General features: G+C 40.6%; 1 protein-coding gene across 4 annotated transcripts in view; it reads left to right on the forward strand.

The window, feature by feature from the left end:
* Nucleotides 1-24,918, forward strand: part of KIAA1549 (KIAA1549 ortholog) — a 144,523-nt gene that overhangs the window by 49,488 nt on the left and 70,117 nt on the right. For all 4 annotated transcript variants that reach the window (XM_050324616.1, XM_050324615.1, XM_050324614.1 and 1 more), the window contains exons 2-3: nucleotides 20,163-22,889; nucleotides 24,377-24,465. In XM_050324616.1, coding sequence (XP_050180573.1) covers nucleotides 20,163-22,889; nucleotides 24,377-24,465 — 2,816 coding nt within the window. The remainder of the gene's footprint in view (nucleotides 1-20,162; nucleotides 22,890-24,376; nucleotides 24,466-24,918) is intronic.

The following is a 24,918-nucleotide window of genomic DNA, read 5'->3' on the forward strand; positions in this document are numbered from 1 at the left end:
CAAAATGATGGTGGTAATTCTGTTTTTATATAGCTTCCAACTATTATCACTTGCATGTACGTGACTTGATTTCGGAAAATAGCCCATAGATCTTAGACTTCTGCCTCCCAAAACTCTCTCTCTCAGTTCCATAGTCTAACCTGTGCATATTGAAGTTCAAGTTGAGTCAGAATGTAACACAAGCAGCAGAGCTGAACACCGTGCCTTTAGGCCAGATCTGACCTGTTTGATGTGTTCAGGGGGCAGTCCTGTTTTATGTCTTTATTGATGATATGGATGAGAGGGTTAAATGCACCCTCAGTCAGTTTGCAGGGAATACCAAGTTGAGTGGGAGTGTTGGTCTGCTGGAGGCTCTGCAGAGGGATCCGGGCAGGCTGGATTGATGGGCTAAGGAGGCCAATTGTGTGAAGTTCGACAAGACCAAGTGCACACAACAACCCCATGCAGAACTGCAGGCTTGGGGTAAGAGTGGCTGGAAAGCTGCCTGGTGGAAAAGGACCCCTGGACATGGTGGTCAACAGCAGCTGAACATGAACCAGCATGTTCCCAGGTGGCCAAGAAGGCCAATGGCAGCCTGGCTTGGATCAGAAATAGTGTGATCAGCAGGACCAGGATGGTGATCGTCACCCTGTTCTTGGCTCTGCTGAGGCTCCACCTCAAGTACTGTGTTCAGTTCTGGACACCTCACTTCTAGAAAGACATGGAGGTGCTGGAGCATGTCCAGAGAAGGGCAGTGGAGCTGGTGAAGCGTCTGGAGCATGAGTCCAATGATGAGTGACTGAGGGACCTGGGGGTGTTGAGCCTGAGGAAAAGGAGGCTCAGCAGGCACCTTATCACTCTACAACTACCTGACAGGAGGTTGTAGTGGGGTGAGGGGTTTAATCTCTTCTGACACAGTAACAAATAACAAGTGATAGGACAAGAGGAAATGTCCTCAGATTGTGCGAGATGAGGTTTAGATTGGATATGAGAAAAAATTTCCTCACTGAACGAGTGGTCAGGCATTGGAACAGGCTGCCCAGGAAAGTGATGGAGTCACCATCCCTAGAAATTTTCAAAAAGCATGTGAATGTGGCATGTAGGGACATGGTTTAGGAGACATGGCAGTGCTAGGTGATGGTTGGACTCAATGATCTTCGAGGTCTTTTTCAACCTTAACAACTCTATGATTTATCAAGATCCAATGACAGATTGTGCAAAATTTTAGCTTATGGCTTGGAAATAGAAGTAAAATTTCTAATCCTCAGACATTAAGAGGACTGACTAGATTCCAAATGTGCAGTAATACAGTGCTGCTTTAAGTATCGAGAAATGACAACTCTGCAATGTGGACTGCTAAACCTTATTATAGATTTTGTAAGTCAAACTATTAAATAACTTAAAATGCATTAATATACACGTAATTTAATTGTGCACATAAATTAGGGGCCAAAAGGCTTTGGAGAGTAATGTAGATGCTTATCCTCTGTCTATTTTTCTTATCCTGAGTGATGCTGAGTGAAGTGCCCCAACTAGTGTATAGTGATGCTTTCTGTTCTCAACTGTTACTTAAATCTGACTCATGATGTCTGTAGACCTGCACAGAAGAACATTTAGCTTGTTATCAGTAACTCCAGTCTTCAGACCAAGTCATTACTGTAGTTAGTCTACTTTACCTTTTTGGTTTATAACCCTACTTCACTTATTTTACATTTTTGTATTAATCAAATTATTTTCTTTTTGAAGTGAATGAAACGTTCAACATGAGAGGACATCAATCTTAAGAGGACTTGAAGCTGCAGAGTGAGGTGTAGGCAATTCTGTGGCTATGTATTACTGTTCTATTATTAAGACAAGAAGGAAACCATGCTTGTGCTCAAGTTTTTGCAATATTTAGAACTGGAAACAGGATTTGGAAGAGGGCATATTTTCCTAGTAATACAAGAATTAGTTTTAGTGGGAGAGGGGACTGTCAAATATGATCTTCAGGTGAAAATTTTTGTTATGACTTATGTGCAATCTGCTGTAGGACTGGCATCACTGCATGGAGGTTCTTTCTGTAATGGGAACAAGAGTCAGAATTGGAATAATGTAACAATTTCATAATGTTATCATCATTGTTGTCAAGTAATTGTTCTAATAATTTTACTTATCTAACGAGTGAAACCAAGATTTCCTTTTTTCTCATTGGGTGAAAACTGGCTGTTTTCTCTTTGTGTTGGGCAGCCCTGGAGTGACCCAAGCACTGTGGGCTGAACCTATGCAGCTTTTCCTTCTTAAACTTGTCTTGAGCAGGCTGACTTTGGGAACGAACCTCAGAACTAAAAAGCCATTGAGGTGCTCCAAAGGAGGTAAATGAAGCTGGTGAAGGGTTTAGAGCACAAGTCTTACGAGGAGTGGCTGAGGAAACTGGGATTGTTTACCCTGGAGAAAAGGAGGCTCAGTGGGCACCTTATCGCCTGACCTCTTCTCCCAGGCAACAAGTAACAGGACAAGAGGAAATGGTGGCCTCAAGTTGTGCAGGGGAGGTTTAGAATAGACACTAGAAAAACTTTCTTCACCAAAAAGGTTGTCAGACACTGGAACAGGGTGCCCATGGAAGTTGTTGAATCACCACCACCCCTGGAGGTACTTGAAATACGTGTAGATGTGGCACGTAAGGACATGTTTTAGTGGTGGACTTGATTAGGTTGGAAAAGACTTTAAAGATTGAGTCAGGCCATTAACCTAACACTACCAATTCAATGATTGATTGTCAAGTTGAGCTTTGAATCTGAAAGAGTTTGACTGCTCAATCCATGTGCAGAAGTAATGTGGAAGAAGAATCCCTTTTCTAAAGTGATTGGGTTCAGTGTTTTGAAAACCTGGCATGACTAGGTGGATTTGGGGGTTTCTACATAGGACAGAATTGGGTGGATGGAAGGGAACCTTGGACTGAAATAAATATATTCCATGATGGGCAGAATTTATGAATCCCAGTACCTTGACAGCAGTGTTGTGTTTCCCTCCACTCTATCTCTGTCCAAGCAGGGCAGTCATAACAGATCAATATCAAAAAGATACTTGAACTGGGGAGGAAACAGTATATGTGGTGCTATGTGTAGAGCTGAGGATATGCAAGTTCAGTAGCCAGATGCTCCCAAAAGGCATGTTAAAAACATGATTTTTGCCTGAACCTCACTCAGTAGAGAGAAGGGATGATGAATGATTAATTTATACTTTCCTCTTCTCAGATGCTTATGTTCATGAAATATGAATGAAACTGGTTATTTCTGAGTTTTTAGACTTCTGTTGAGTATTTTTTGAATTGGCCATTGGATTCGGAAGTTACTGGAGAAGAAGTAGAATAACTTCATCTCTACTCCCTTAGGAAATCAGCTTAGTATAGCGATTTTTAGACTGTGGTCTGTGCAGAACTGTGCATCATCGGCAGCTGTTAGGAGCAGATCTGCAAAGGAGGCTGCTACAATGTGTCCCAGAGACTGGGCCGGGAATCCTGTTCCTCAGATTGTCCATTTCCAATGCTGCCTTCTGACAGGAGCAATAGTATGCTTTGTTTGTGTTCCTTCAATGGTTATTGCTGGCTGGTTTTCTTGTAGCCTTCCTTAAGGTGATAATTTCACCTACTATGCCCAAAGGCCCTTAGAATTTTTTAAGATAGGTCAGGGTGGTATAAATCTTCACAAAAACATTAAGATCTTCATCTTGACTTAAGTTGCTGAGTGAGAATTGGAGAACTGGAGGGAAAGGAGAGATGGAAGCAAGAATTTAAGTTTCCATGAAATCATAGCAGAGTTTGGATACGAGCATTATGTGAGTCCCTGTACTTTTATCTGTGGTGTGAAGACAGTGTGAAGAAGATGTTACTGAAATAAGAGCTGAGTCTCAGGCTATGAAATTGGGAAAGTATCACAGCTTTAAGCTCAGCAGTATGGGTGGGAGGGAGGACTCTTAGAACTGACCTGGAACATGTTGATGTATTATGTACTATGTATATATTCAATTTAATATATACATGTTATATGTGTGTATATATGTTTAATGTTCTCTTCATCTGTTTTTTTCAGACCTTTAGCTGTTTATATTTTCATGGCATGAGACACTTTCCATTTGCATTCATCTTAGGGTGGCTTGTATAATGTGACATTTCAGAGACCTGGAAAACAGGAAGGCACATCCCATGTCTCTGGGCATGGAAACTGCTAAAACTAGAACTGACGACTGCAGATAGGGCACTGAGTTTCAATACTTTTTTCCTATCCCTTAAAAAGATAACTGGTCCTTTACCACGAAGTGTGGTTACTATTTTTTGAGTTAGTGCTGCAAGACATGTGAAAGTGATTTTTTTTTTTTTTTGTTTTGGCAACTGGTGTTAACAGGGACTTTTGAGCACATAAGAAGATTACAGGGGTAATTACAGGGATGCCTGGACCTTGGGGGTCTCAAGGAAGCTTATAATGGGTGCTTTGGTGACCTATCTACCTGTGAAGATGACTGTACTCTGGCTTTGTGAATACTTGTGCTAATATACCTCATTTTCTGTATAGTTTTTGTTTCTTTATTAAACAGGTTGTGGTTTGACTGAAATGTATACTAGACACGGCTATTTATTTTCGAATGAAGTTTTCTTGGATGGGAACACTGCTGCTTGCATCTCTTAACTGAGTTTGGTACTGAATGTTTTGGTCTTTTTATGTCATTCATTTGGAGAAATAATAAGCAAATCTACTCTGTGGGTTAAATGATTTAGTGATCTCCTGGACCAGAATGAAAAATGTTTCTGGAAATAATCTCAGTGTTACTGTTGAATCTGTAGAAGCCTACATGGCCATATGCTTCTATCTTTTTCCAAATCCTAATTAATAAAGAATAAATGTGTGTATGTGTGTGAATGAATAAAATCCAAGTCATCTCAGGTAGAAGAGATGCCAAGTAGTTAATTTTGCAGGGAGGGAGAATAAGAAGCTAGAGGAAAAAAAATAAATCTTTTGGGTCTAGTTTCAGTAGTTGGGAAGAAATTTAATGTAGAAAATTATGACTGAGGCAGAACTCCTACCAGTACTTAATTTTTATGGAGCAGGTTGTCAAGGAACAGGTGTTGCCAGGGTGTGGAGTCTGGATCTCTGTTAGGGGCTTGTACATGCCACAAAACAGCAAGTAACAGCAAATATCTGTCACCTGCTATACCCCAAAGCATCACCAAGACTTCCCATTTTAACTGTTCTACCCATCAGGTGTCAATGTATTAAACTAGAGGAGGCAAACCACACTTCTTTGATCCTAGGATGGCATTGTTAGAGCAGCTCTATCTGTAAGGGCAAGGCACGTATAGATTTTCCTCCAGTTTTATTTCCACATAAAGAACAACCTCTCTTGGCTTCCCAGCTGAGGCTGAAACATCCAACACTGCTGCAGATGCCAGAACCTTGACCCTACAGCACAAAAGTGTAACTGTCCATACCCATTTTTCACCTGAGTCTTTTCAGGTGGAAGCGTCATTTAGTATAAGTTTGAGGAAAAAATTTTCAGTGCAGTGTGCAGTATATGCTCACAACTTTATCTCACACAGTTTTTGTCAGCAGTGATAGGAATTTAAAGCATTCCACAGCAGCAGGAACTGTCCTACTTTGCTCTTAATCTCAGTTAGCAGGCCAGCACTAGTTGATAAAAATGTTCAGTTTTGAAGGCCCAAGTAGGTCTTGGAAGTGCAGCTGAGGATAACCACAGTCTGGGCTGCTGAAGAAACTTCTTTCCTAGCTGTAGGGGAGTCCAAAGCTCAAAATAAAATTTTCATTACTTTGGTTTTATCCTTGCTGTAAGTATTGTGGGAAGCAGCAGGATAGGGAAAGAGAGAGTGAAATAGCCTTATGAATTAAAAAGTGGTATGTCTGTGATGGGGATGACTTCTTTGACTGTAATTGTACAGGTGTTTGCCCTGAATGCTTTTAAAGTGTTTGTGGCTGTAACTTCTCCTTTGTCATGGTTTTAAAAAGATGTGAAAACAAATTTCAGGGAGTTGAACGTTGGCTGTGATTTGCTTACAGGTGGAAATGGTGCTCTGTTCAGTTGAGTTTTTCATAATGTTTGACTTATTTTTATTCCAGTTGTAATCAAGGACTGAACAGTCTGGCCTTTGAAAAGGAATGGGCAATGCTGGAAGGCAAGAAGGAGAACTTGGAGGCTTGCCTCACTTGAGAAAGGTCCCTGACAGCACAACTAGACAAGTTGTGCTTCTATAATGAGTTTCTGTGGTTGTTGAGAGATACTGTAAATAACACGTTCACCACAGAGGATGCACAAGTGGTGACTAAGTCCTACACATACTGCTTTTGAACAGTGGTCCCTTTCACTGCTGGGTTGTCAGTGGTGTGAAGTTGTTTGTATATATTTTTATCCAGTTGAACACAGAACATATTGTTCTGTTGATTTTAAAGTTGTATGCACTTTGCTTACTACCCATTGGCAACTAGATTACCAGTTAGAATTCAAGAATTCGGGAATTCCCCATAATCACCAATTAAAATCCCTAGCTCAGCATACCTTTAAGTGTGTTAGTTGACCTTTTTTTTTTTTTTTTTTTTTGCAACCTCATGTTTGTGGTGAAAATTCACTATATATAAGCTAACATTTTTGGTTTAATAGATCCTGGAGAGATTAGTTTTTCAAGGAAAGTTTGGATGTTCATAAACACAGCCTATTGGTTTATTTTCTTTATAACAGCTGTGCTGTATATGATAAACTGAAGGTTTAGTCCTGCAGCTTTAAAATGTGACATTGATTTCCACCTACAGTCCATCTGAACAGCTTGGATCAGAGGAAATAGATCTGAAAGGAGTCTCAAAGCAAGAATAAGCTGTAATTATTATTCCTTATGTGGTTATTTAAACTGTTCTTAAAGACCTATATTGATGGAGACTCCTGGACCATCTGGAGCAATCGTTTCCAATACAAAGCAACATTGATCTTTGGAAAACTCATCCTAATGACTTTTAGGACAGCTGAACTGTCCAGTACAGAAATGGAAACTAGATTATTCCTCCTTGCTGTAATTTTGCATAAGCTTAAAAACAATTGGCATGTTTTATTCTGTACCTTCCCTGTACTCACTTTTCTTTTAGAATGATCAATTTCAACTTTATCCCAGTTGTTTTCTCATTAGAGCTCCTCTGTCCACTCTTGTACTCTTTTTTGGATACTTTATAATTAGACCATATTTTTCTTTAAATGAAACATCCAAAACTGGACAATAAGTCACATGTAAGGCTCTTTTAATTCCTTTTTTAGTATCACAGTGGAGACAAGCGACTTGGGTTTGTATCCCTTCCTGTAGGACCCTGTGTAGTCAGCTGGGCGAGAAGCCCTGTGTTTCCTACAGCATCCAAGGGGCTTTGCTCAGGACCACACTAAAGGGGCTGAGTTATACCACTGTTCTGGGTGCCAAATAATGTTGATCCTGCAGGAGGAAGTCTGCAGAGAAAAGAAAAATCTTGTTTCAAAGGTTGAATAAGGCTCAGCTCATTGCAGATGGGAGCGTTAAAATATATTGCATTTGAAAACAAAGCTCAAACTATCATACTCCCAGCACATTTTCTCTTTTCATTTTAATTAACAGATTCTATCTGTACCACATCCCTTCTGGGGTGAGTCCAGTATTAGTTAGTGGACTGAATTCTCTTTGTAGACAGTTACTCTCTGTGTGTAGGCTTTCCCAGGTTAGGATAACAGCACTTTATGGATGTTTGAATACCCGTGTAAGGTTAAAAGCAAAGGATAATCAAGCCTATGTACTCCAAAACCTTTTCTTCAGACCTTTATGAGCCCCATCAAGTCCACTTATAAAGAAAATAGAAACTTCTCTGTGTTTTCAGAACTTCTTCCCCTCACTCTTTGGGAAAAAAAAACCCTCCCTGAAGTGCTTTTTTTCTATGCAGGAAGTGGAGAAATTTATGATAACTGTACTAGTACCGGTCTCTATATAAGGTCAGCAAGGGAGTATTTATGGGATAATGGGAATATTGCAGTTAGATGTAATTGGTCTAGAAGTCCACTCCTAAGTGACTGTTTGTTGGAGGGGGATTTGAAACCACAGAGAGTGAAATAAGTAGACTGTAGCTCATAACTTGTGTAAAACTGATGTGCTTTTCCTTTAGCATAAATAGAAATGTTATACTAGTTTGGCTATACAGGCTGAAGTAGTAGAGAGTATGTGTGCAGTGACCTGATCCACAAACACTGGCCTTTTTTGATCATGGGCAGTTTAACAGTGTGACTTGTGAAAGGCCAAGCTGTGGTAAGAAGGGAAGGAGATAGCCATATGCATGGTGCAACCTCTTAAATAATTGAAATCTACTTGATATAGAAGACTTTATCCTCTGTTACTAGAGGGCTGTTCTTTTCCAAAGGAAAGGATTTCATCTTGAGAGAATTTCACTCGTTTGTGTATTTGACAGTACTCAAAGTAGTTACTTCAGGAAGTTTCATTTGGGGTATCTCATGTTAGCACTTTTTGGTGGTTTCGAAGGTGTGGGCATATAGTTACTATTTATAAGGTTATTTCCTGGTTATTAGAAGAAGAATGCATCAAGGGTTAACCAGGATCTTAATTCAGCTCTTCCCCTAAGAAAGGGGAAGGATCCCAATGTACAGGAGCTGGGTTAGCTCTTAATAAAATGTCTGGTTGTACCTAATGTGCTGTCTTCTAGCAGCCTTTGCCCTTTAAAGCAGGAGTGGATTTTCCAGGTCCGTAAGGGAGGTATGAAACAACACTATGTACATTGTAAATACTACATCTCAAGTAACTAATAACTTACTAGAGAAGGTTACTGTGTTTTTCCCCCTTTCTTTCACTACAGACAGAATTCTTTTGAACAGTAAATTTCTTAAAACTGATACACTGTGAAAATGATCACATCTGTGTTATTTCTTTATCCAGTAATATTGTATATTAACATTATTTGAATAACAGCAGAAGTAGTTAATAACATGTACAGTCATTTTCATTTCAATTCTGTTTGGCGACGTTGTGTTACTAAGCCATTTTTTTTGAAAAATCAACAGAAGAAGCCTACAATTATTTTAAATTGTACTAAGCATGCAGTAAGGGAGAACAACTCTGTTTCAGAAAAGGGTCTTCTCTCTATCTTGGAAAATCATATCTACTTCAATTTATATGCTAATAAAAATTATGCATCAACCTTTCCTCTACTTTGTGTTCTTATTCTTGAAACTCAAGTCGTGATTCCATATAAAACTGTACTTGTGCTTATCCACAGTTCTGCCTTATTACAGATGTAACTCAGTTTATTTCCTTCCACTGGAAATATTTTGGAAAGGAAAGGAAAATGGTTCAAATGTGATACCGTGTGGAGAACATTGTCAGCCCCAGTTTCAGTGCAGTGATATTTTTCAAGTAGGAAGGTTAAAGCTATTAGTGACATCAATGCCCAACTTCTAAATTCAGTTTAGATTCCAAGGGGTAGCTGTTCCAGCTTCCAAACATAATGTACTGTCCTGAGGTGTACCACATTTGAAAGGAACTTGGTGCTTCACCAGATTCAATGTGGCAATATTTTTTAGAAGCTGAAGTCGTTGACCACATCATAAAGAAAAACATACACTTCTAAGTTATGTTCAAAATCTAAGGTACATGTGTTTCAACTTCTAAAAATATTGTGTACTCTGCTGAGTGGTTCCACATAAAGAAGGAACTCATCACACTTGACTGGTTTAAACTCATAGATTGTCCTGAAATGTAGATGATACAATCTCAAAAACAAATACCAAGGTCTGAATGGAAGAGAAGCTTGTATTCTTCTCACGAGAAGCATTTTCTATGTTTACTGTTCTGGGATATTATTCTTTTTATTGTATTTGTCTCGGCTGCTGTGCAGCCAGAGTGCATCTCAGCCCTGTTTCCCATTTGCTTTCATGGTTTTAAGCAGATGTGAGATTGACCTGAGGAGCTTCCAATCCTGGCCCAATATTTTTTTTTCCAGTGGAGAATTCCTTTAACAGTGCCATCAGTGGTAGGTGGAGTAGTGCCTATAGGTCTTTGTTTAATCAGTATGTACTGCAATTTGCAGTCTCTTACTGAGTGACATGTAGTAGCTTTACTGAACAGTAATGGCATGAGTTTACACAATAGAGCCTATGGAGGAGTGAAGGGATAACCCAGGGAGCTTAAGGACTGTGGAAATTCCTAGTAAGGTCTTAGAAGAATCATTTCTTCAATGTCGTCAATAGCTTTGGCAGCAGTTCCCAACCAAGCTAACATGGTGCTCTGCTACAGAATCTTGAGAAGTCCTTATGGCAGCCAAGGTGACAAGTATGCAATGATTATTACTGAATGTGTCAGAGTTTGGCTGTTATCTGCCCATGCATGATGCCTTGTCCACCTCCTTTTCTCCTCGCTGCTTTAAGGTAAATGTATTTTCTTGCATGCCCCTAATAAATGTCAGTGATAACAAAAACATCTCTAAGCCATGCTGTGGCTGGTTTCTTCAATGCTCAGTTCTGAAACGTGTTTCAGTCACTCTGCTGGTAGTCTTGCCTGGGAAAGGCACATCAGTGGATCTGTTTCCCAACAAGTTTGTTTCTCACTTGGCCCATATGTTTTAAGTTTTGATAAGAGGACATTCCTTCCTGTCCTTTTTATTGTTGTCTTTGTAGTGTATTTCCCAATATATTAATTAGGAATATATGAGTTTGTGATGTTCCTGAAGAGTTATTGTTCCTGTACAAAATGCCGTGAGCTGACCATAAAGTAGGACTGTGTAGTGCTTTCCAACCCCATATATTTTTCATTCTTTGACAGTTGTTTTGTTACCTTCCCAGTTCTTCTATACCTATTTCTAGTAAGAAATACGTAATCTAGTAGTCTGTGGTTAGATTCTGGTTTTGGATTATCTATATGTTGTTTCTTCTAGCAAATCCTTTTCTGTTTTATTTCTTCTACTCTTGTTAGCATAATATTTACTCCTTTTTTTTTTTTCCCCTTTGTTAACTGAGGCTAAGAAGTCTCTAGGGCCATGCAGAAACTTATTACAGGATTGTCTTATTACCATGACTTGGGGACTTCAGTGTTCACAGCTTCTTTCTCCTAAGTTTGCCACATGACCCTCGAGTACCAGGAGAGAGAAGACTCGCACCTTAGCATCAAGGGTGTCGTATGTTTGGCTGATATCTGGTGGCCTCACAGAGCTGACTTCAATATTGGCAACTCTGCTGGCGCCAGCAGAGTTGAACTCGTTTGTGTTGGTCATGAGCTTGGCCCCAGGTCTGAAAGCTGAGGCAGCAGAAGCTCAGGATAACCTGTTTCCAGCAGAGTGCTCCAAGAGCAGTGATTAGGTCTGATGTGTTGCATTAAGGACAGGGAGGAAAAGGCTTTGGGCAAGTTTCGTTTCTCTTAAGATGCGAGCAACTGCGATTTCTTTACTCGCCGTGTTTTCAGGATGTTGCTAAGGAGAACAGGACAAAAAGATGAGAATGAATTGCTAAATCTTGAGATACTTGCACAGGAAAACAACTTGATGATATTATTGTTCTTAAAGCTAGTGAGGTTCCAGAGTCTCTAGTAGGGATACTTGCACTGAATTTGCCTACATTATGCTGTGGGTGCCTAAACTTGACAGTTTATAGAGAAGAGGCAGAAAAGTGTGGGGGCTTTTGTGTTAATTTTGTTTGTTCATTTGTTTTGGTTATGTTTTTGTATGGGTTTTATGGTTTGAAATAATACTTCTGTTGCCTTCTTTTGCTTGTAATTTTGCTAGGGAATTGTCTTCTGGAAATTCTGTGTGTATAAATTATGGGAGAAGTTTGATCTTTGATGTTGTGCAGTTACTCTCTTTACTACAGGATTTTTTAGGAGGTTTCTCTTTCTCCAGGTGAGGCCAAGGCCAATAACACTTGCACATTGAAAAGAAAAACCTTAGGTAACTTATTTCAAAGCTCTGCTTAAACTGAGTACTTCTTGACTTTCTGTTCCATCTCTTTGTATGTCCCTTTTCTTTTCATGTTTTCAGCACTCTCTTGGTGAAGCTCTTCTTTTCAGCTCCAAAGGCCGGGGTAGCTGGGACTGTTCTGCTCTCTTTCCCAGCTTTTCTTTGAAATCTCCCTTTCCTATGAAAATGCGTTGACAGATTCTCTCTCATGTGACTAGATTTGCCGAGCGATAGACACTGCAAGTACCACTAAATGCCTTCGTATCCGACTGTGCAAGAGCTTTTCAGTATTACTTGCTTATTGCATATACAGCTGTTTGAAAAATTAAGCATGTACAGGCATATTGTTACGATCTGGCCCTGGAGCAATGAGGTTGTTGTTCTGAGTTCAATACAGAGTGTTTGTACTATGCCAGCTGAAAATCTCATCTTCAGATTTTTCATTGTGCTTTGTGTATGTAACAGAAGCCTTGTGAATTAACCTCTCATAGGAGCTGCTTTTAGGTGTTGCAGGTTGGGACTTCCACTTATTCCTTGAAGTAATACAGTTTTGGAGAAGCAAGCCTACTGACCTGAACAACTTAAAGCTCAGTCAAGGGTATTTTTCCTTTGTCAGCATGGTACAGTTAAGGATATGTGTCAATGAAGAGAGTCCCCGTGGATAACTGGGTTTCTAGGATACAGCATAGCTTCTGTTTTAATTAATTTTAATTTCCTCTTGTCTTCAGGCTTTCTGTCACTTCATTGCTTGTAGAGATTTTTGTAGTGTTAATGCAATTTAAGAAGTAAAATTTTAGCAAAAAATGCAACCTTAAAACATTTGAGTGCATTGTGTGCAAAATGCCACTTACTGATCTATCATCTGCATTAAAAAAAGGCTAATAGAAATTTAATTTAATTGCTCTTTTCAAAAACTTCCAGAATCTGCATTTTGGTGGACAGTGCAGTGTTGAGTATAAACATAAAGTTTCTCAGTAGTCATTTAGTTGGATGAAAACTGACACTGGCTCTTTAGAGACTAAAAATCAAGTTCTGTGCAGAGAGCAGTGAAAACGAAGGAAAAAAAAAATGTGGGGGAAAGAAAGCCTTCTCATTTTAAAAATGTGACCTGCTTATCCCGATGAGCAAATCTGATGAGAGTTTTTCTTAGAATTAACATTTGTAAAGTCAATTCAAGTTTGTGTGTACTTTGTCTCTAACATATGGCTTCCCACACGATGATGTCATCTACAGCTAAGTGCCAAAAAAAGCGTGAATGCTCCCTGCAAAAGCTACACTTTGAACTAGGATTTGACTTGCGGTTTCTGTGCGTGTGTGTTTGTGGCCAGACAGCTGGTCACGTTAGAGCACTGAGCTCTACACGGAGCCATTGCTTTCCTCAGCTGTGGGTGATGGTCTACAGGAAGAAATAGTGGCCATAAAAAGCTTCTGTATGGAAAACATTTACTCTTCTTCCCCCTGAGATGTTGGAAATGGTGTGAATTGTCGTGGCTAATTTGCTTCCTCACCTTCCCGATGTCTCTGATCAGAGGAGTTCTAGGGAGGGACTGTCAACTCGAGGCATCTTGTTGCTGTAAGAGCTTTATGCAGTTCCATGAGTGAGGATTTCTGTATCATTTGGGCTTGCAGGTGTTGTGTAGGCATAACAAACTGTTCTGGGCATGGGTTTTGTTCCCAACCCACTTGTCAGCCAAGTCATGGTTTTTCCAAAGGTGGTAGTAATGTTTGGGAGGTGGATATTGCTGTGTGCTCTTGTTTATGGAGCAGGTGGTGGGGCTGCTCCCTCTGACCTCCTCTGTATGCTCTCCTGCCCTTAGCGCCCGATCTGGTGGTCTGCTTGTTCCCTCCTTCTGTGTTACAAAAAACTTCCCTTAGGTTGCATTTTTTTTTTTTTCTCTCTTCCATGCAAACCAGAATGTGTTACAGTGGTATGAAATAAAGGGAAGCTGTGGGGTTTTTTTCTTTTGGTCTGCCATTTACTGTAAACTACCACAGGATCCTGTTCTACTTCAGCAGTGGATATGTTAGAAAGATTCCTGGATCAGAACACATTGCAAGTTTTCTCCTGAGCTGTTCCATCAGCCATGCAGTGGAAGCTGGGATCTGAGACTGCCTACAGCTCTTTCACATGATGATTACCAGCAAGTGTCCTAAAGGAACTTCTGAGGGTGGTTTTAATGTTGGAGAAGGAAGAAAATGTATATGCTAGTGCCTAGTATTGCAGGCTCATTGGTATTAGTTGCCAAACTCAAGAGGGCATGAGGATTTCGTTGTGTATTTTTTTGACTCAGGTTTGAAATTAGTTAGACTGCTTTCTACTAAAACTTTTCCTGTACAAAGCCTTCATCATCTCTGCTGGCCAGCAAGCAAGGGTTTATCTTTGCCCCTTTCCTCTGTGCTTTGGTGCACCTTTTCTTCTCATGCAGAGATGGAAGCTTGTGCTCGTTTGCTGTGCAGGAGGAGGAGGTTCTTGTCTACTTGCACCTGGGCAGCAGCTGAGCCACATCTGGTTGCATGTGGGTGAAAAGTAAGATGTTCCACTTCTTTCTTGGCTATGTATTAAAAACTGAAGTGTGCAAAAGTGAGCATAGGCACTCACTTTGCATGCTGCTTCCCATGAACACTAACATCTTTCTCATAACGCTGCTTTTTCTGTCATGAAGTTTTATCATCGACTGCAGTGAGAAAGAGAGCCAAGACATAGCATAATTGTTCTGTTTCTTTACCTTCCCTTTCTTTTAGTGTTTCAGGTGGTACAACCAACTTAATTAGTTAAAATTCTTAAGTACAGCTGGTAAATGATTGTATCTTCTACAATAAAAAAATAAGCATCTTTGAGAAAGAACTGTTAGAACTCTGGATGATTTGTGTCCTGTGCTGCCCTGAGGGAGAATTGAGCATGGGTGCAGCACGTGCTCTGAGGAAAATCTGTCCAGAGCCCTACAGAGGAGCTGTGAGCTGGAGCTCGGGAAGGGAGGAATGGTGCAGGCTCCCATCCCTTCCTCTCCCTGGCTTTTGTGTGCCAGAGGTGATTACTGTCACTGTTCAATCCATGCCTAATGCCTCTCAGAGAAGAAAGCAGACAGCGTTTCGTCTGTACATGTTTCTGTGACTGGTATTTTCCTACAAACCAGACACCTAAGAAATTTAGTTAGAGGCTTATACAAGGGAACTGTGTAAATTTTTTGCGATGACCTAATGCATACAAGCTCTTTTTGGTGGAAGCTGAACTAAACGCTGTTAAGTAAATTGGAAAGTTATTAAGTATTAAGCTTTGGGAGGAAGAGTTACAATTTTTTTAAGATATATTTTCATCCGTCATTCTCTCTACCCTTGGGTGGTCTCATCCTATGATACATTCAGTAACTCCAATTTCTTACTTTCCATTTCTCAAGGAAAAACTTAAAATGTTATTAAAAGCTTCCCTTAAATGTGTTATGCTACTCTATCCTGAAGTCAGGGAGCTGTTTCAAGTGGTGAATGTGCCTAGTGAGTTCATAGCTTTAATTTCAGTAATCTGGGAGTTGTTGTTACATAGTTATTTAAGAATTTTCCCATAATATTTGGAATGTATATAACATTGGCTGCCTTTCTACCTAAAATGTATCAGTTGGAAACAATAGGCAGCAATAAAAGAGCAATTTTATTTCGTGCCTAAAAAATAAAGCTACTAAAATTTAATTTTGTAGATCATTGTGTTAGTACACAGAAGATAATTTTTTAAAAATTATGTGTGTTTTGAACTGTTCTGCTGCTAGTCTAGTGGCACTTTCTGATGTTTGTATACTTTATTAGTAATAATTTTCTCAAAAATAATAAAATGAAAATTACTAGTTCAATTCTCAAGGTTTAATTTTATCACAAGTAAAGATTTCTCTGTTGTCATGCTTGTAGCTTTCATCTATACTTAACATCTTCATAATATAGACAATTACCTACATTTTAGTAGATACTGAGAATTGTGATATTGTACATTTTAATAGGAGAGTGCAGAAAAATGATGCAACTTTTTTGAAGTCGCATGAGACATCAGTGGCAGAGGTGAGATTACATCTGGATCCTGCATTTAAAAATACAGGAAAGTATATTTATTATAACTAAAGAAAATGTGAAAGCACTTGAATATATACACATATTATTACAAATACGTATTTCAAACTTTTTAAAATTATTGTTATAGATTATAGAACAGACATTACTTTTCAGCACTGCAACTACAGGAAGGATGAAATCTGCATCCCTCTAATTGCTTTCTGGAAAAATTACTAGCCTAGTTCCTGTTTTATGAACACACATATTTTTCTGGCAAGCAGAGATGGTATATTTTTGTCCCCAAAGAAGTCTATAGACTGCAGCAGTCCTTTACTGTAGTCATGGGGAAGTGCTGTGATTCTCCAATTCACACAAGTCTGCGCCGGCGTTACTGGGGCAGGGATGTGCTTCTGTAATTACGGATCCGGCAGTTAAAGGGGTCCTTGTGTTCAGTGACAGGTTTCATTACTTGTGAATTGCTTGTGACTCCTACCAGTTCTGGGGGAGGACAGAAGCAGCAGAGAGTTCGTCACCCCAAGCCACCAGCACATTTCCTGTGCTTGTTGCTCCTCCTGCGTCCAAACATTGTTGTCTGAGCTGAGGCATTGTACTGGTGCCATCTGTGCCTCCTGTGGTCCCTGCCACTAGTGCTCGCCTTTCCTCCCTTTTGCTGTAGCTTGGGATCACAGCTTTGTTCCCTAAGCTATCTATTCTTTTTCATAATGTTATCAGCTTGGCGGAGTCTGGCTTGTCTGATTGTCAGCCTGTCCCCTCAACGGCAGGACAGGGGAAACTGTCACCCCACAGTAGCAGCTGTGCAAACAAACAAGTCAGCATTGATATTCATCAGTAGCTTTATGCAGTCATGGCATTGAGATGCACCAGAACATGTGCAGTCTGTTTGCTTCCTTTGTCCCATGGTATAGCCAGATCGGCCACTCTGCACTGATGAGGGTGATTGTCGTGCTGTGGTGTGCCTTCTCCTCCTTCTCTTTTTCCTTTGCTTTTCTTTCCTCTTTGTGGACTGTCTGGCTGCTCCCAGGCACATCTGCCACGCGTCCCATCTGCTCTCCCTGAGAGGCACGCTCAGTTCTGACAAGCAGTATTCAAGTGGTACACTTTTCCCTGGAGATGACAGAAAACACCAATTTGTGTTATTAATGGCATGTCACTGGTGCTCCCTGCTTCTAAAACACTAAGCAAAGCAAATAGTGTGGAACATCAACTCGTCAACTTGCTGGTGAGGAGTTGTTTTAAAATCCTATATGCACAGGTGAATTTTTCCCATTCCACTTAACTCGAGTAGCACTGCTCTTAACTTGTCTTATAGCTTGTAACTTTTTCAAGACACAGTGTGTTTTCCTTCTAAAAATGAAACATCTACTTCAGAAGTTGTATTCTTTCCTTCCTGGCATCAATGGCAAGATTCTTTACATTAAGAGGCAGAAGTTTATGATAAAATTGTTATTTACTATTACTTTGTCTTTCAAGGAAAAAATATTATCAGACTGTCAGAAAAAACCAAACAAACCACCCCAAAAGCTAATTCTAAAGTCAGAAAGAATTTAAAACCAAGACTGGCCTTGCCTCCTCCTCATGTCTGTTGGACAGCTTATGGTTGTGCAAGTAACTCTTCAGAACATCTTTCTGTGACATGTAGTCACTTCCAGCAGGATCTTGTCGTATGACAGCTCCCCATCAAGTTGAACAAAGACAAAAAGAACTCTCTATGGGTGAAGGAGGAAGTTGATATGCAGCATAGGCATGTATAGGCACTAAAGTTGTGGAATCGCCACTAGCTTTGAGTCAATGATTTGTGGAAATGTGTGATCAGAAGTGCAGCTACTAATTAGTGTGTATTCACCTTTGCCTGATCATATTAGCTGTCAGGTGTATCAGCTCTGCACTTGCCATGCATATACTGTGTTGAAGCTAACGCGGCTGCCTTGTGTGCTGCTGCAGGGATTTGCACATGAAGCTGTGGTGAGCAAGAACTGCTTCCTCTGTTAGCATGCTTGCCTGCAATGTGGAATTCATGGTAAGCAAGGGTTGGATGTCCAAAGTGTGACCAAGGTGGACAGGATTTTACAGGGCTGGCTAAAAGGAACTGTGCAAGCATATAGGGAGAGAAGTGATTTGTTTTGACAGTGGTTGTTTCATAGCTTTGTAAGTATTTTCCTTTAGTAACTCCCTGCTTACTCAAAATGTCACAAAGAGAAATATAGAGGCTGGAAACCTAAGTCAAAAAAAGGAGCCAAGGCCAGGGAGGCTTCTGTTGAGGAAAAAACATGGAATGGCTTTTGATCAACAAACAGAGATGGCTCAGCGTACGTTTTTGGTTCTGTGCTTGTGAGAAACTGTTACTCATGTTAACTCCTTATGAAAGCTGTTATTCCATGATGGCTGCACTGTGCTGTGTTCAAACAGTAGACCTCTGTGCAAGAGGTTGAGGATGGACTTGTGTATTTGTCTTACATAGCTTTTACAAGAGTGTTTTTTCTTTTCTTTCCTTTTTTTCTTTTTCCTGCACCTGAGAGCATTGTAAGGCATTATATTTTATACCACAACTAAGCATCATAAAGCTGGTAATGCCTACAGTGAGTTTCAGGAGCTAAAAATGGACTGGGACTACTTGAGAAAATAGTATTTGCAGTGCTGCAAAACATGGTCCATGAAATCTGTCAAATAAGGGATGTAATCACAGCACTCCTATTTGGTTAGGTGTGATTAGTGGTACAGTGGTATTTGCTCTGTGCATTAATTCTTGTCATTGTGCTTTTCAGAGCAGGACCTTCAAAACTTATCAGGTTGGTGTGTCAGCACTTAAAAAGTTCTGTTAGAAAGTTTAGTAAGCAGACCAGGGTGGAGGGAGTAAGGAGAGCAGTTTATCATCTTTGGTAAGTGGTATTAGACTGACAACAGTAGGTAACAGATTAGATGAGCTATTGCTGCAAGACCTTCCGTGGGTTACTGAGTTCAAGGCATCTTCTAAAGGGTTACAGATGTAGTTGTGGTTGAGCTGTGTGCTGTATCACTGTCCAGCCCTCTGTTCTGTGTATGCTCATTTTTATTTTAAACTCATCCCTGGTGGTTTAACTGGATGTGATTCCTGCTCTCCCAGCCTTGTTAATGTGTGTCCAGTAGCACTACCTGGACACTCCTGTATGAAAACAGGATGGTCTGGTGGGATAGATGAATTAAGGATGAACCTTTTGTGTGTGTCCTTGAAAAATATTCTGTGGCAATTTTCTGTGATTTCCTTTAACAATTCAGCACTGAATGCTATTAATCCAGTCTTGACATTTCAGGAAAGTATTCAAGCAATAATCAACCATTTCTCTGCAAAACTCATCTGTGGTTGGAAAAGCTTATATACAGATCTTCTCTGTAACCCAAGAACACTTTTGTGAGAAAGGAGAGTATTTTGTTAAAGTATCTGTTGAATTCTTAGCTTTTTCTCCTCCCCTTGCCATTACTGCTTGAACTCTGGAAACTGGAGCAGTGAAAGCTTTATTACAGGTGGCCCGTGAACAGAGCAGTGTAGAAGGCTGTGAGTAAAGATGGCAACTGTATAATGAAGCAGTTTGTCACTGCTAACAGGTCAGACTTGAGACGAATGATGGACAATGAAAGTGTAACTACTGGTCATGTTACTTAGCAAATTTGTCTAGTTGATACCAGGTCTGCATTTGCCTTCTGTAAAGGGAAACTCTCTTCATCTCTCATAAGTGTCACTCATTTCTGAGGGAGGATCTGGTCCTTGAAACAGAACAGATTTTCTAGTGAGCCTAATATTAAGAAATAATGTAAGTGGAGGAAATGAAGTGATAGGAAAGAAAAGCAGGATACCTAAAGTTATGTAAAGTTTTGGTGTGTTTACATTGTGAGACCATTTGCTGACATGCACTGTAGCCTTGCAGAGGTAAGAGGGAGCCACTTTCTACCCGTCCATGGGGCTCAGTTAGGTGCTGCTGTAGAGACAAGTCAGTGCAGAGTGAGAGGAGCGTGTGTTGCCCAGCTCAATTCCAAGAAATGGAGTTTCACAGGGAATCTTACGATTTGTCTGATCTGACTTGGTCATGGAGGTTTTGTCTTCACCCTTGAATTCTGGGCAGGTATCTCCAGAAATACTGTGTGTGAGGTAAGCTCGTTGTGATCTTACTACTTGTACTAATCTATGGCTTTTGTTTTTCTCTCTCCCTCTTTATTTAGATGAAAGATCCTTGGGACAGCAGAATTTTTCCTTATTCTCAATAGACTTAAAGGTGCACGAAAGCATATCAGGCAGCAGGACACAAACGGCCTTAGCAAAAAGTGATTTGAAGTCCCAAGAAAGTAATTTGCTTCAAACGGCTTTATCATCAGTTACCACTTCCTTTGATGTGACTTTACTTAGCCAAGAAGAAACAGCCAGGATTTCAGAAGGGAGAAGTACGCCGTTGGTAGATGTCTCCGTAACGAGCAATGAGGCGTTCTTAAGTGACGACGAATTTGTTAGCTCACTTTCAAAGGCACAGTGGACTCCTCCGCTGAAATCTTTTGCAGTTTTAACAGATCATCACTCAGTTAATACAGTAGAGCCATCAAGAGAAATGTTAGAAACTGTGTTGCTAACACCTTCATTATCTGTCCTTTTTTCACCATATGATATCTCAAAACCAGCACAGCAGAAGACTCCGTTGAGCGCCGTCCCTGAACGCAGTAACACTCTTACAGAACTAAAGCCTTTTGTACCAGATCATGAAATGCTAACAGCAAGCAGAGACTTGCTGTTGTACCCTCCAAATGCAGCTATTCATTTCACTTCCTTTCCTTCAGAGACTGGAGCTGTGGCGCAGGAAAACATTAATGCAAGTTTAACAGCTCTGCCTTTTGGGGCTACTTCAGAAGGATTGCCTCTTCTTCTCAAGCTGCTGGGTAGAACTAGCCCTGTGATCCCAGATGCCACAGCACTGAGTGCAGACCTGTATGGTGACGTTTACGCCGATGGGAGTAGCAGGGCAGCAGAATCTCTCAGTCTAAGGACATACCCCACTCCAAGCATTCCCTGGGCCACGCCAACTTCAGCAGCCAGTGCTGAGCCTGCTTTTTTTCCTATTAGTCTTCCACTTGTGTCTTTCCCACTTAACTCAGCTGCCATTTCCAGGAACTCTAATACAGTTCTTAATGCCAGCCTGTTTACACGTGAATTCTCCACTACAGCACCAAATTTGCCTGCTGGTTCAGAAATACCAAGTCAATCAGAGCTTGTCAGTGAGCTCACGAGTCCAGTGCCTTTCACGAGATCATACAGTTACTGCCTGTATTGTGACTCAGTTTCACTGAGTCTGCCAGAAGCAGGCTTTTCCCCAGAACCTGATGTTGGCTCAGGTGATTATGTTGAAACTATGTCCTTCAAAGCCTCTGAGGTGCAAGGCGTAACTCCATTTACAACCATAATTACTGATGGGTATGAATTAGAGGAACCTACACCTGAGATTTTTGATACTTCTTTTCCATCAAGACCAGTTGTTTCATTGTCTTCAAGATTTGCAGAAATCCCTGATTCAAGCATTTTAGTAAGCTTTACAGAGACTAGAACACCTATAACAATTTCTCCTTCCTACCATCAGCTCCCTGGAGGAACATCACTGAATATCTCTGTTGCCCAGTCCCTCCCTGTTCTGGAAACAATTTCATTGACACTAAGCACTCATGTGGAACTTCCTGGTGCCACCACCATTCTATTTGACTCTACCATCATCCCGAGTGAGCCAGTAGCGTCGTTTTCAATCAGTCAGACAACTTTGCTGGAATTGCCAGAATTAATGCCATCAGAATCTGTGGTTTTGCTTGACAAGACATCTATGAGGGAGGAACCGTCTTTAAAGATTTCAGATTTTCCATCCAGTCTTTTATCAACACCATTTCTTATTGAATCTAGCTACTTATCTTTATCATCCACCGTGCTAGATTCTTCCTCTGTCAGGCAAAGTGGTTTATCAACACTCTTACCTCAGATCTTGTTGACTGGGACATCAGTACTTCCTGAGGATGTTACCAGCTGGGACGTAGCTACCACTGTCAGCTCTGCCACTGACACCAAGGTTTCTCAGTTAGATCTCAGCCAAACACCATACATTTATTCAAATGTATCATCCCTTCCAGATGCACATGTTCCTGAAATAATGCCATCATCAGATTTTTCCTCTGGGTCATCTGTGTTTCTGGAAGCACCCTCGGTACTGCCAGTGGGCTCTGAAGTTGTGTTTACCTCAGCTGTTACAGCAGCTACCTCTCAGCTGGAGCCTTCACTCTCCACCTCTCACTCTGTGGTTCCTACCCTGGTGCTGCCCACTTCTGACACCCAGTCTGCTACCAGCAGCATCTTGCTCAGCGAAACAAATCTGATCTCTTTGTTTACTACCTTTCCAGCAACTCCTGTCTTAAATGTATCTTCATCTCTGCTCTCAACTGCACTGGCTTCTGATGAGGATATTGGTGCTACAGTTTACCCCACGCTGCTTTTAACATCTCGCAGCGAGGGCAGTGCTCCCACAGCCCTTCCTCCCACAGACCCTGACAACCTCACATCAGCTGCCAGCACCATCAGCGTGATGCCCTTTCCTACAGCATCTCTCTCTGTGACTGTGGCATTTACTCCCACACAGTTTCCTCCAACTTCTAGCCCTCCCACTGGATATGAAGTTCCATCGGGAAGCAGTGTAACTGCTGGCACTGATGCCTCAGCTCCTGCCACCAGCGTCCCCACAACTGCTGTCACCAGTGGTCCAGGCAGCCGTGGCACAGCTGCTGCAGGCAGCCCGGGGACATTCTCCTCCACCCCTCTGGTGACCACTACTCTGTCTGAACTGGTGGTTGTAACTTCTGCTGTGACTACTACCAAGCAGCCATATGTCTGTGACATCACCATTCCCGATGCTTACTTAGTCACTGCAGGTAAGATATTCCTAACATTTTTATCTTGCTTTTTTTTTTAGAGGCCACGGTAATGTGACTCCCTAGCTAAATTGCAGATGTTGAATTTACTAGGTGAACCTTTCAAAGAAATACGGTGTAAATTTAGACAAAGAGCTGCAAAAGCATTGATTTATCATTTACTCTTAAAAAATAGAATTCACTTGAGTAAAGTCCACTTTGGTAGTGAGTTACATATACCTTTCACTGCACAGAGAATTAAATTGTCTTTTAAAATTGCTGATGCGTATGTACAAGTATGCTGAGTTAGAGGCTGCTTTATCATTTCATGGGTTGTAAATGAATGTTACTGTCATGGTACTGTTCTGCCAAACTGTAAATGTTCTGACTGAGTAAGTTTCTCCTTTCAGTTGTTGCTGCTGTTTGTAAAAAAAACACCTGCATGTGAGGTAATGTTGTAATATGCAAGAGGAGAACTGATTTAAAAAATGTTTGGATTTCACTAGCATTTTTATAATTTTCCCTTACTAGCTTATGTTTATATCTTCCCTCCTCCCATACTTACTTTCAATTGGATTTGGTGTGTTTGTAACCAGAAAAAGTGACACTAATGTGTTTCAAAATTAATTGTCTTAGCATCTGTGTTTGCTTTTCTGGTGTTTTCCTACCTCTTCCTGGCTTGTTAACAAAACAATACCAGCAAACTAATCCAGGGCAGCTGCAGAAGTGCTGCATGTTCTGTGGTAAGCAACACATTTTACCCTTAAGATTTAGTTGTAATATGTAAAGCAGAATGAACATAATCTCATCCTCCAGGTATGTAGGTGATCTAGCTATGCTAGTGATGAGGAAGACTTTTTTAAAACCTGTAATTTGAGTAGTTTTGTAGACAAGTAACTGCAGGATGACAACATGACACTTCTCAGTTGTTTGCTTAACCCATAGTCACAGTGTCAAGCGTGACTGTAATAGACATCATGTCCATTGGGATGTGGGGATTTTAAAGCCGTGTCTTACTCTGTTGATATTCCTTTCATTAATTAGTGTCACATTTGTTTACTCTTTATTTAGGAGAAAAGTAGATGCATATTTTCTGTGGCTTTTTTCTGACCTCATCTGCATTCCATGCGTGACCTACGAAATTTAACTGTTTTGTGGCATCAGGCTTGTTGTGCACAGGTCAGACTGAATGTGCTGTTACTTTCAGATCCCATTTGAATGCCTCAGTGGCTCTCTAGAAGATTCTTTTACTAGAATGGTAAAGACATTAGGTGTGGAAAAACCAAATGGGAGAGAAAATAAACTTGGAGTTCCTTAAACTTTATGTACAGTCACTTTTTAGGATACAGTCACACCTTTACCTGTTTCCTTGTCTGTTGTCTTACCTGTTTGATGCAGCTGATCTCATTGCCTGCTTTTTCATGCATTGCACAATTGAAAATGCAGTTTTGAATCAAAACCCGACAGATGAAGCTAACATGTATTTACTGACTGACATTAATTTCTAGTGCTGGCCCGAAGAGCTGTTCTACGAAATGTCAGTGAATCCATCAGAGGAGTGCTCAGAGTTCAGTTCAGGAGATCCGTAGAGTTAGAGGTAAGTGGTTTGAAGTGTGCACAAGTACTCTTTGATCAATGTCATACAACAGTGGGTTTAGTTCACAAGCTAAAATGGTAATTCAAACAGTCCATGAGGTGCAATATCAGAGAGAGGTTTATTTTAACATGAATGTTAGTCATGTTGTGGTTGGCTCTTTTTAATGTGAATACGATGTCAGCTTTTTCACTTTTAGAGTGTCATAATTTTCTATGACAGATCTTTCTTGGTTTTGCCAGAGGTGAGCAAGCAGTGTCCAGACTCTACTGCTCACCTCCTTTGGCTGGTGAATTGAAACTGAACTGAAGAACTTCTACCCTTCAAAATACCTGTTTAAAAGTTCTGTTCGTTCTGCTAACTGATTATATACTTAGCAGTATAAACAAAAACAAATCTTCTGCACAGGCTTGTGCTATTTAATGTTATGAGGCCATCAACATTGCAGGGGAGGTG

The sequence above is a fragment of the Myiozetetes cayanensis genome, unplaced genomic scaffold, assembly GCF_022539395.1.
Source record: "Myiozetetes cayanensis isolate MyiCay16 unplaced genomic scaffold, myiCay2020 scf3, whole genome shotgun sequence".
Classification (NCBI taxonomy): domain Eukaryota; kingdom Metazoa; phylum Chordata; class Aves; order Passeriformes; family Tyrannidae; genus Myiozetetes; species Myiozetetes cayanensis.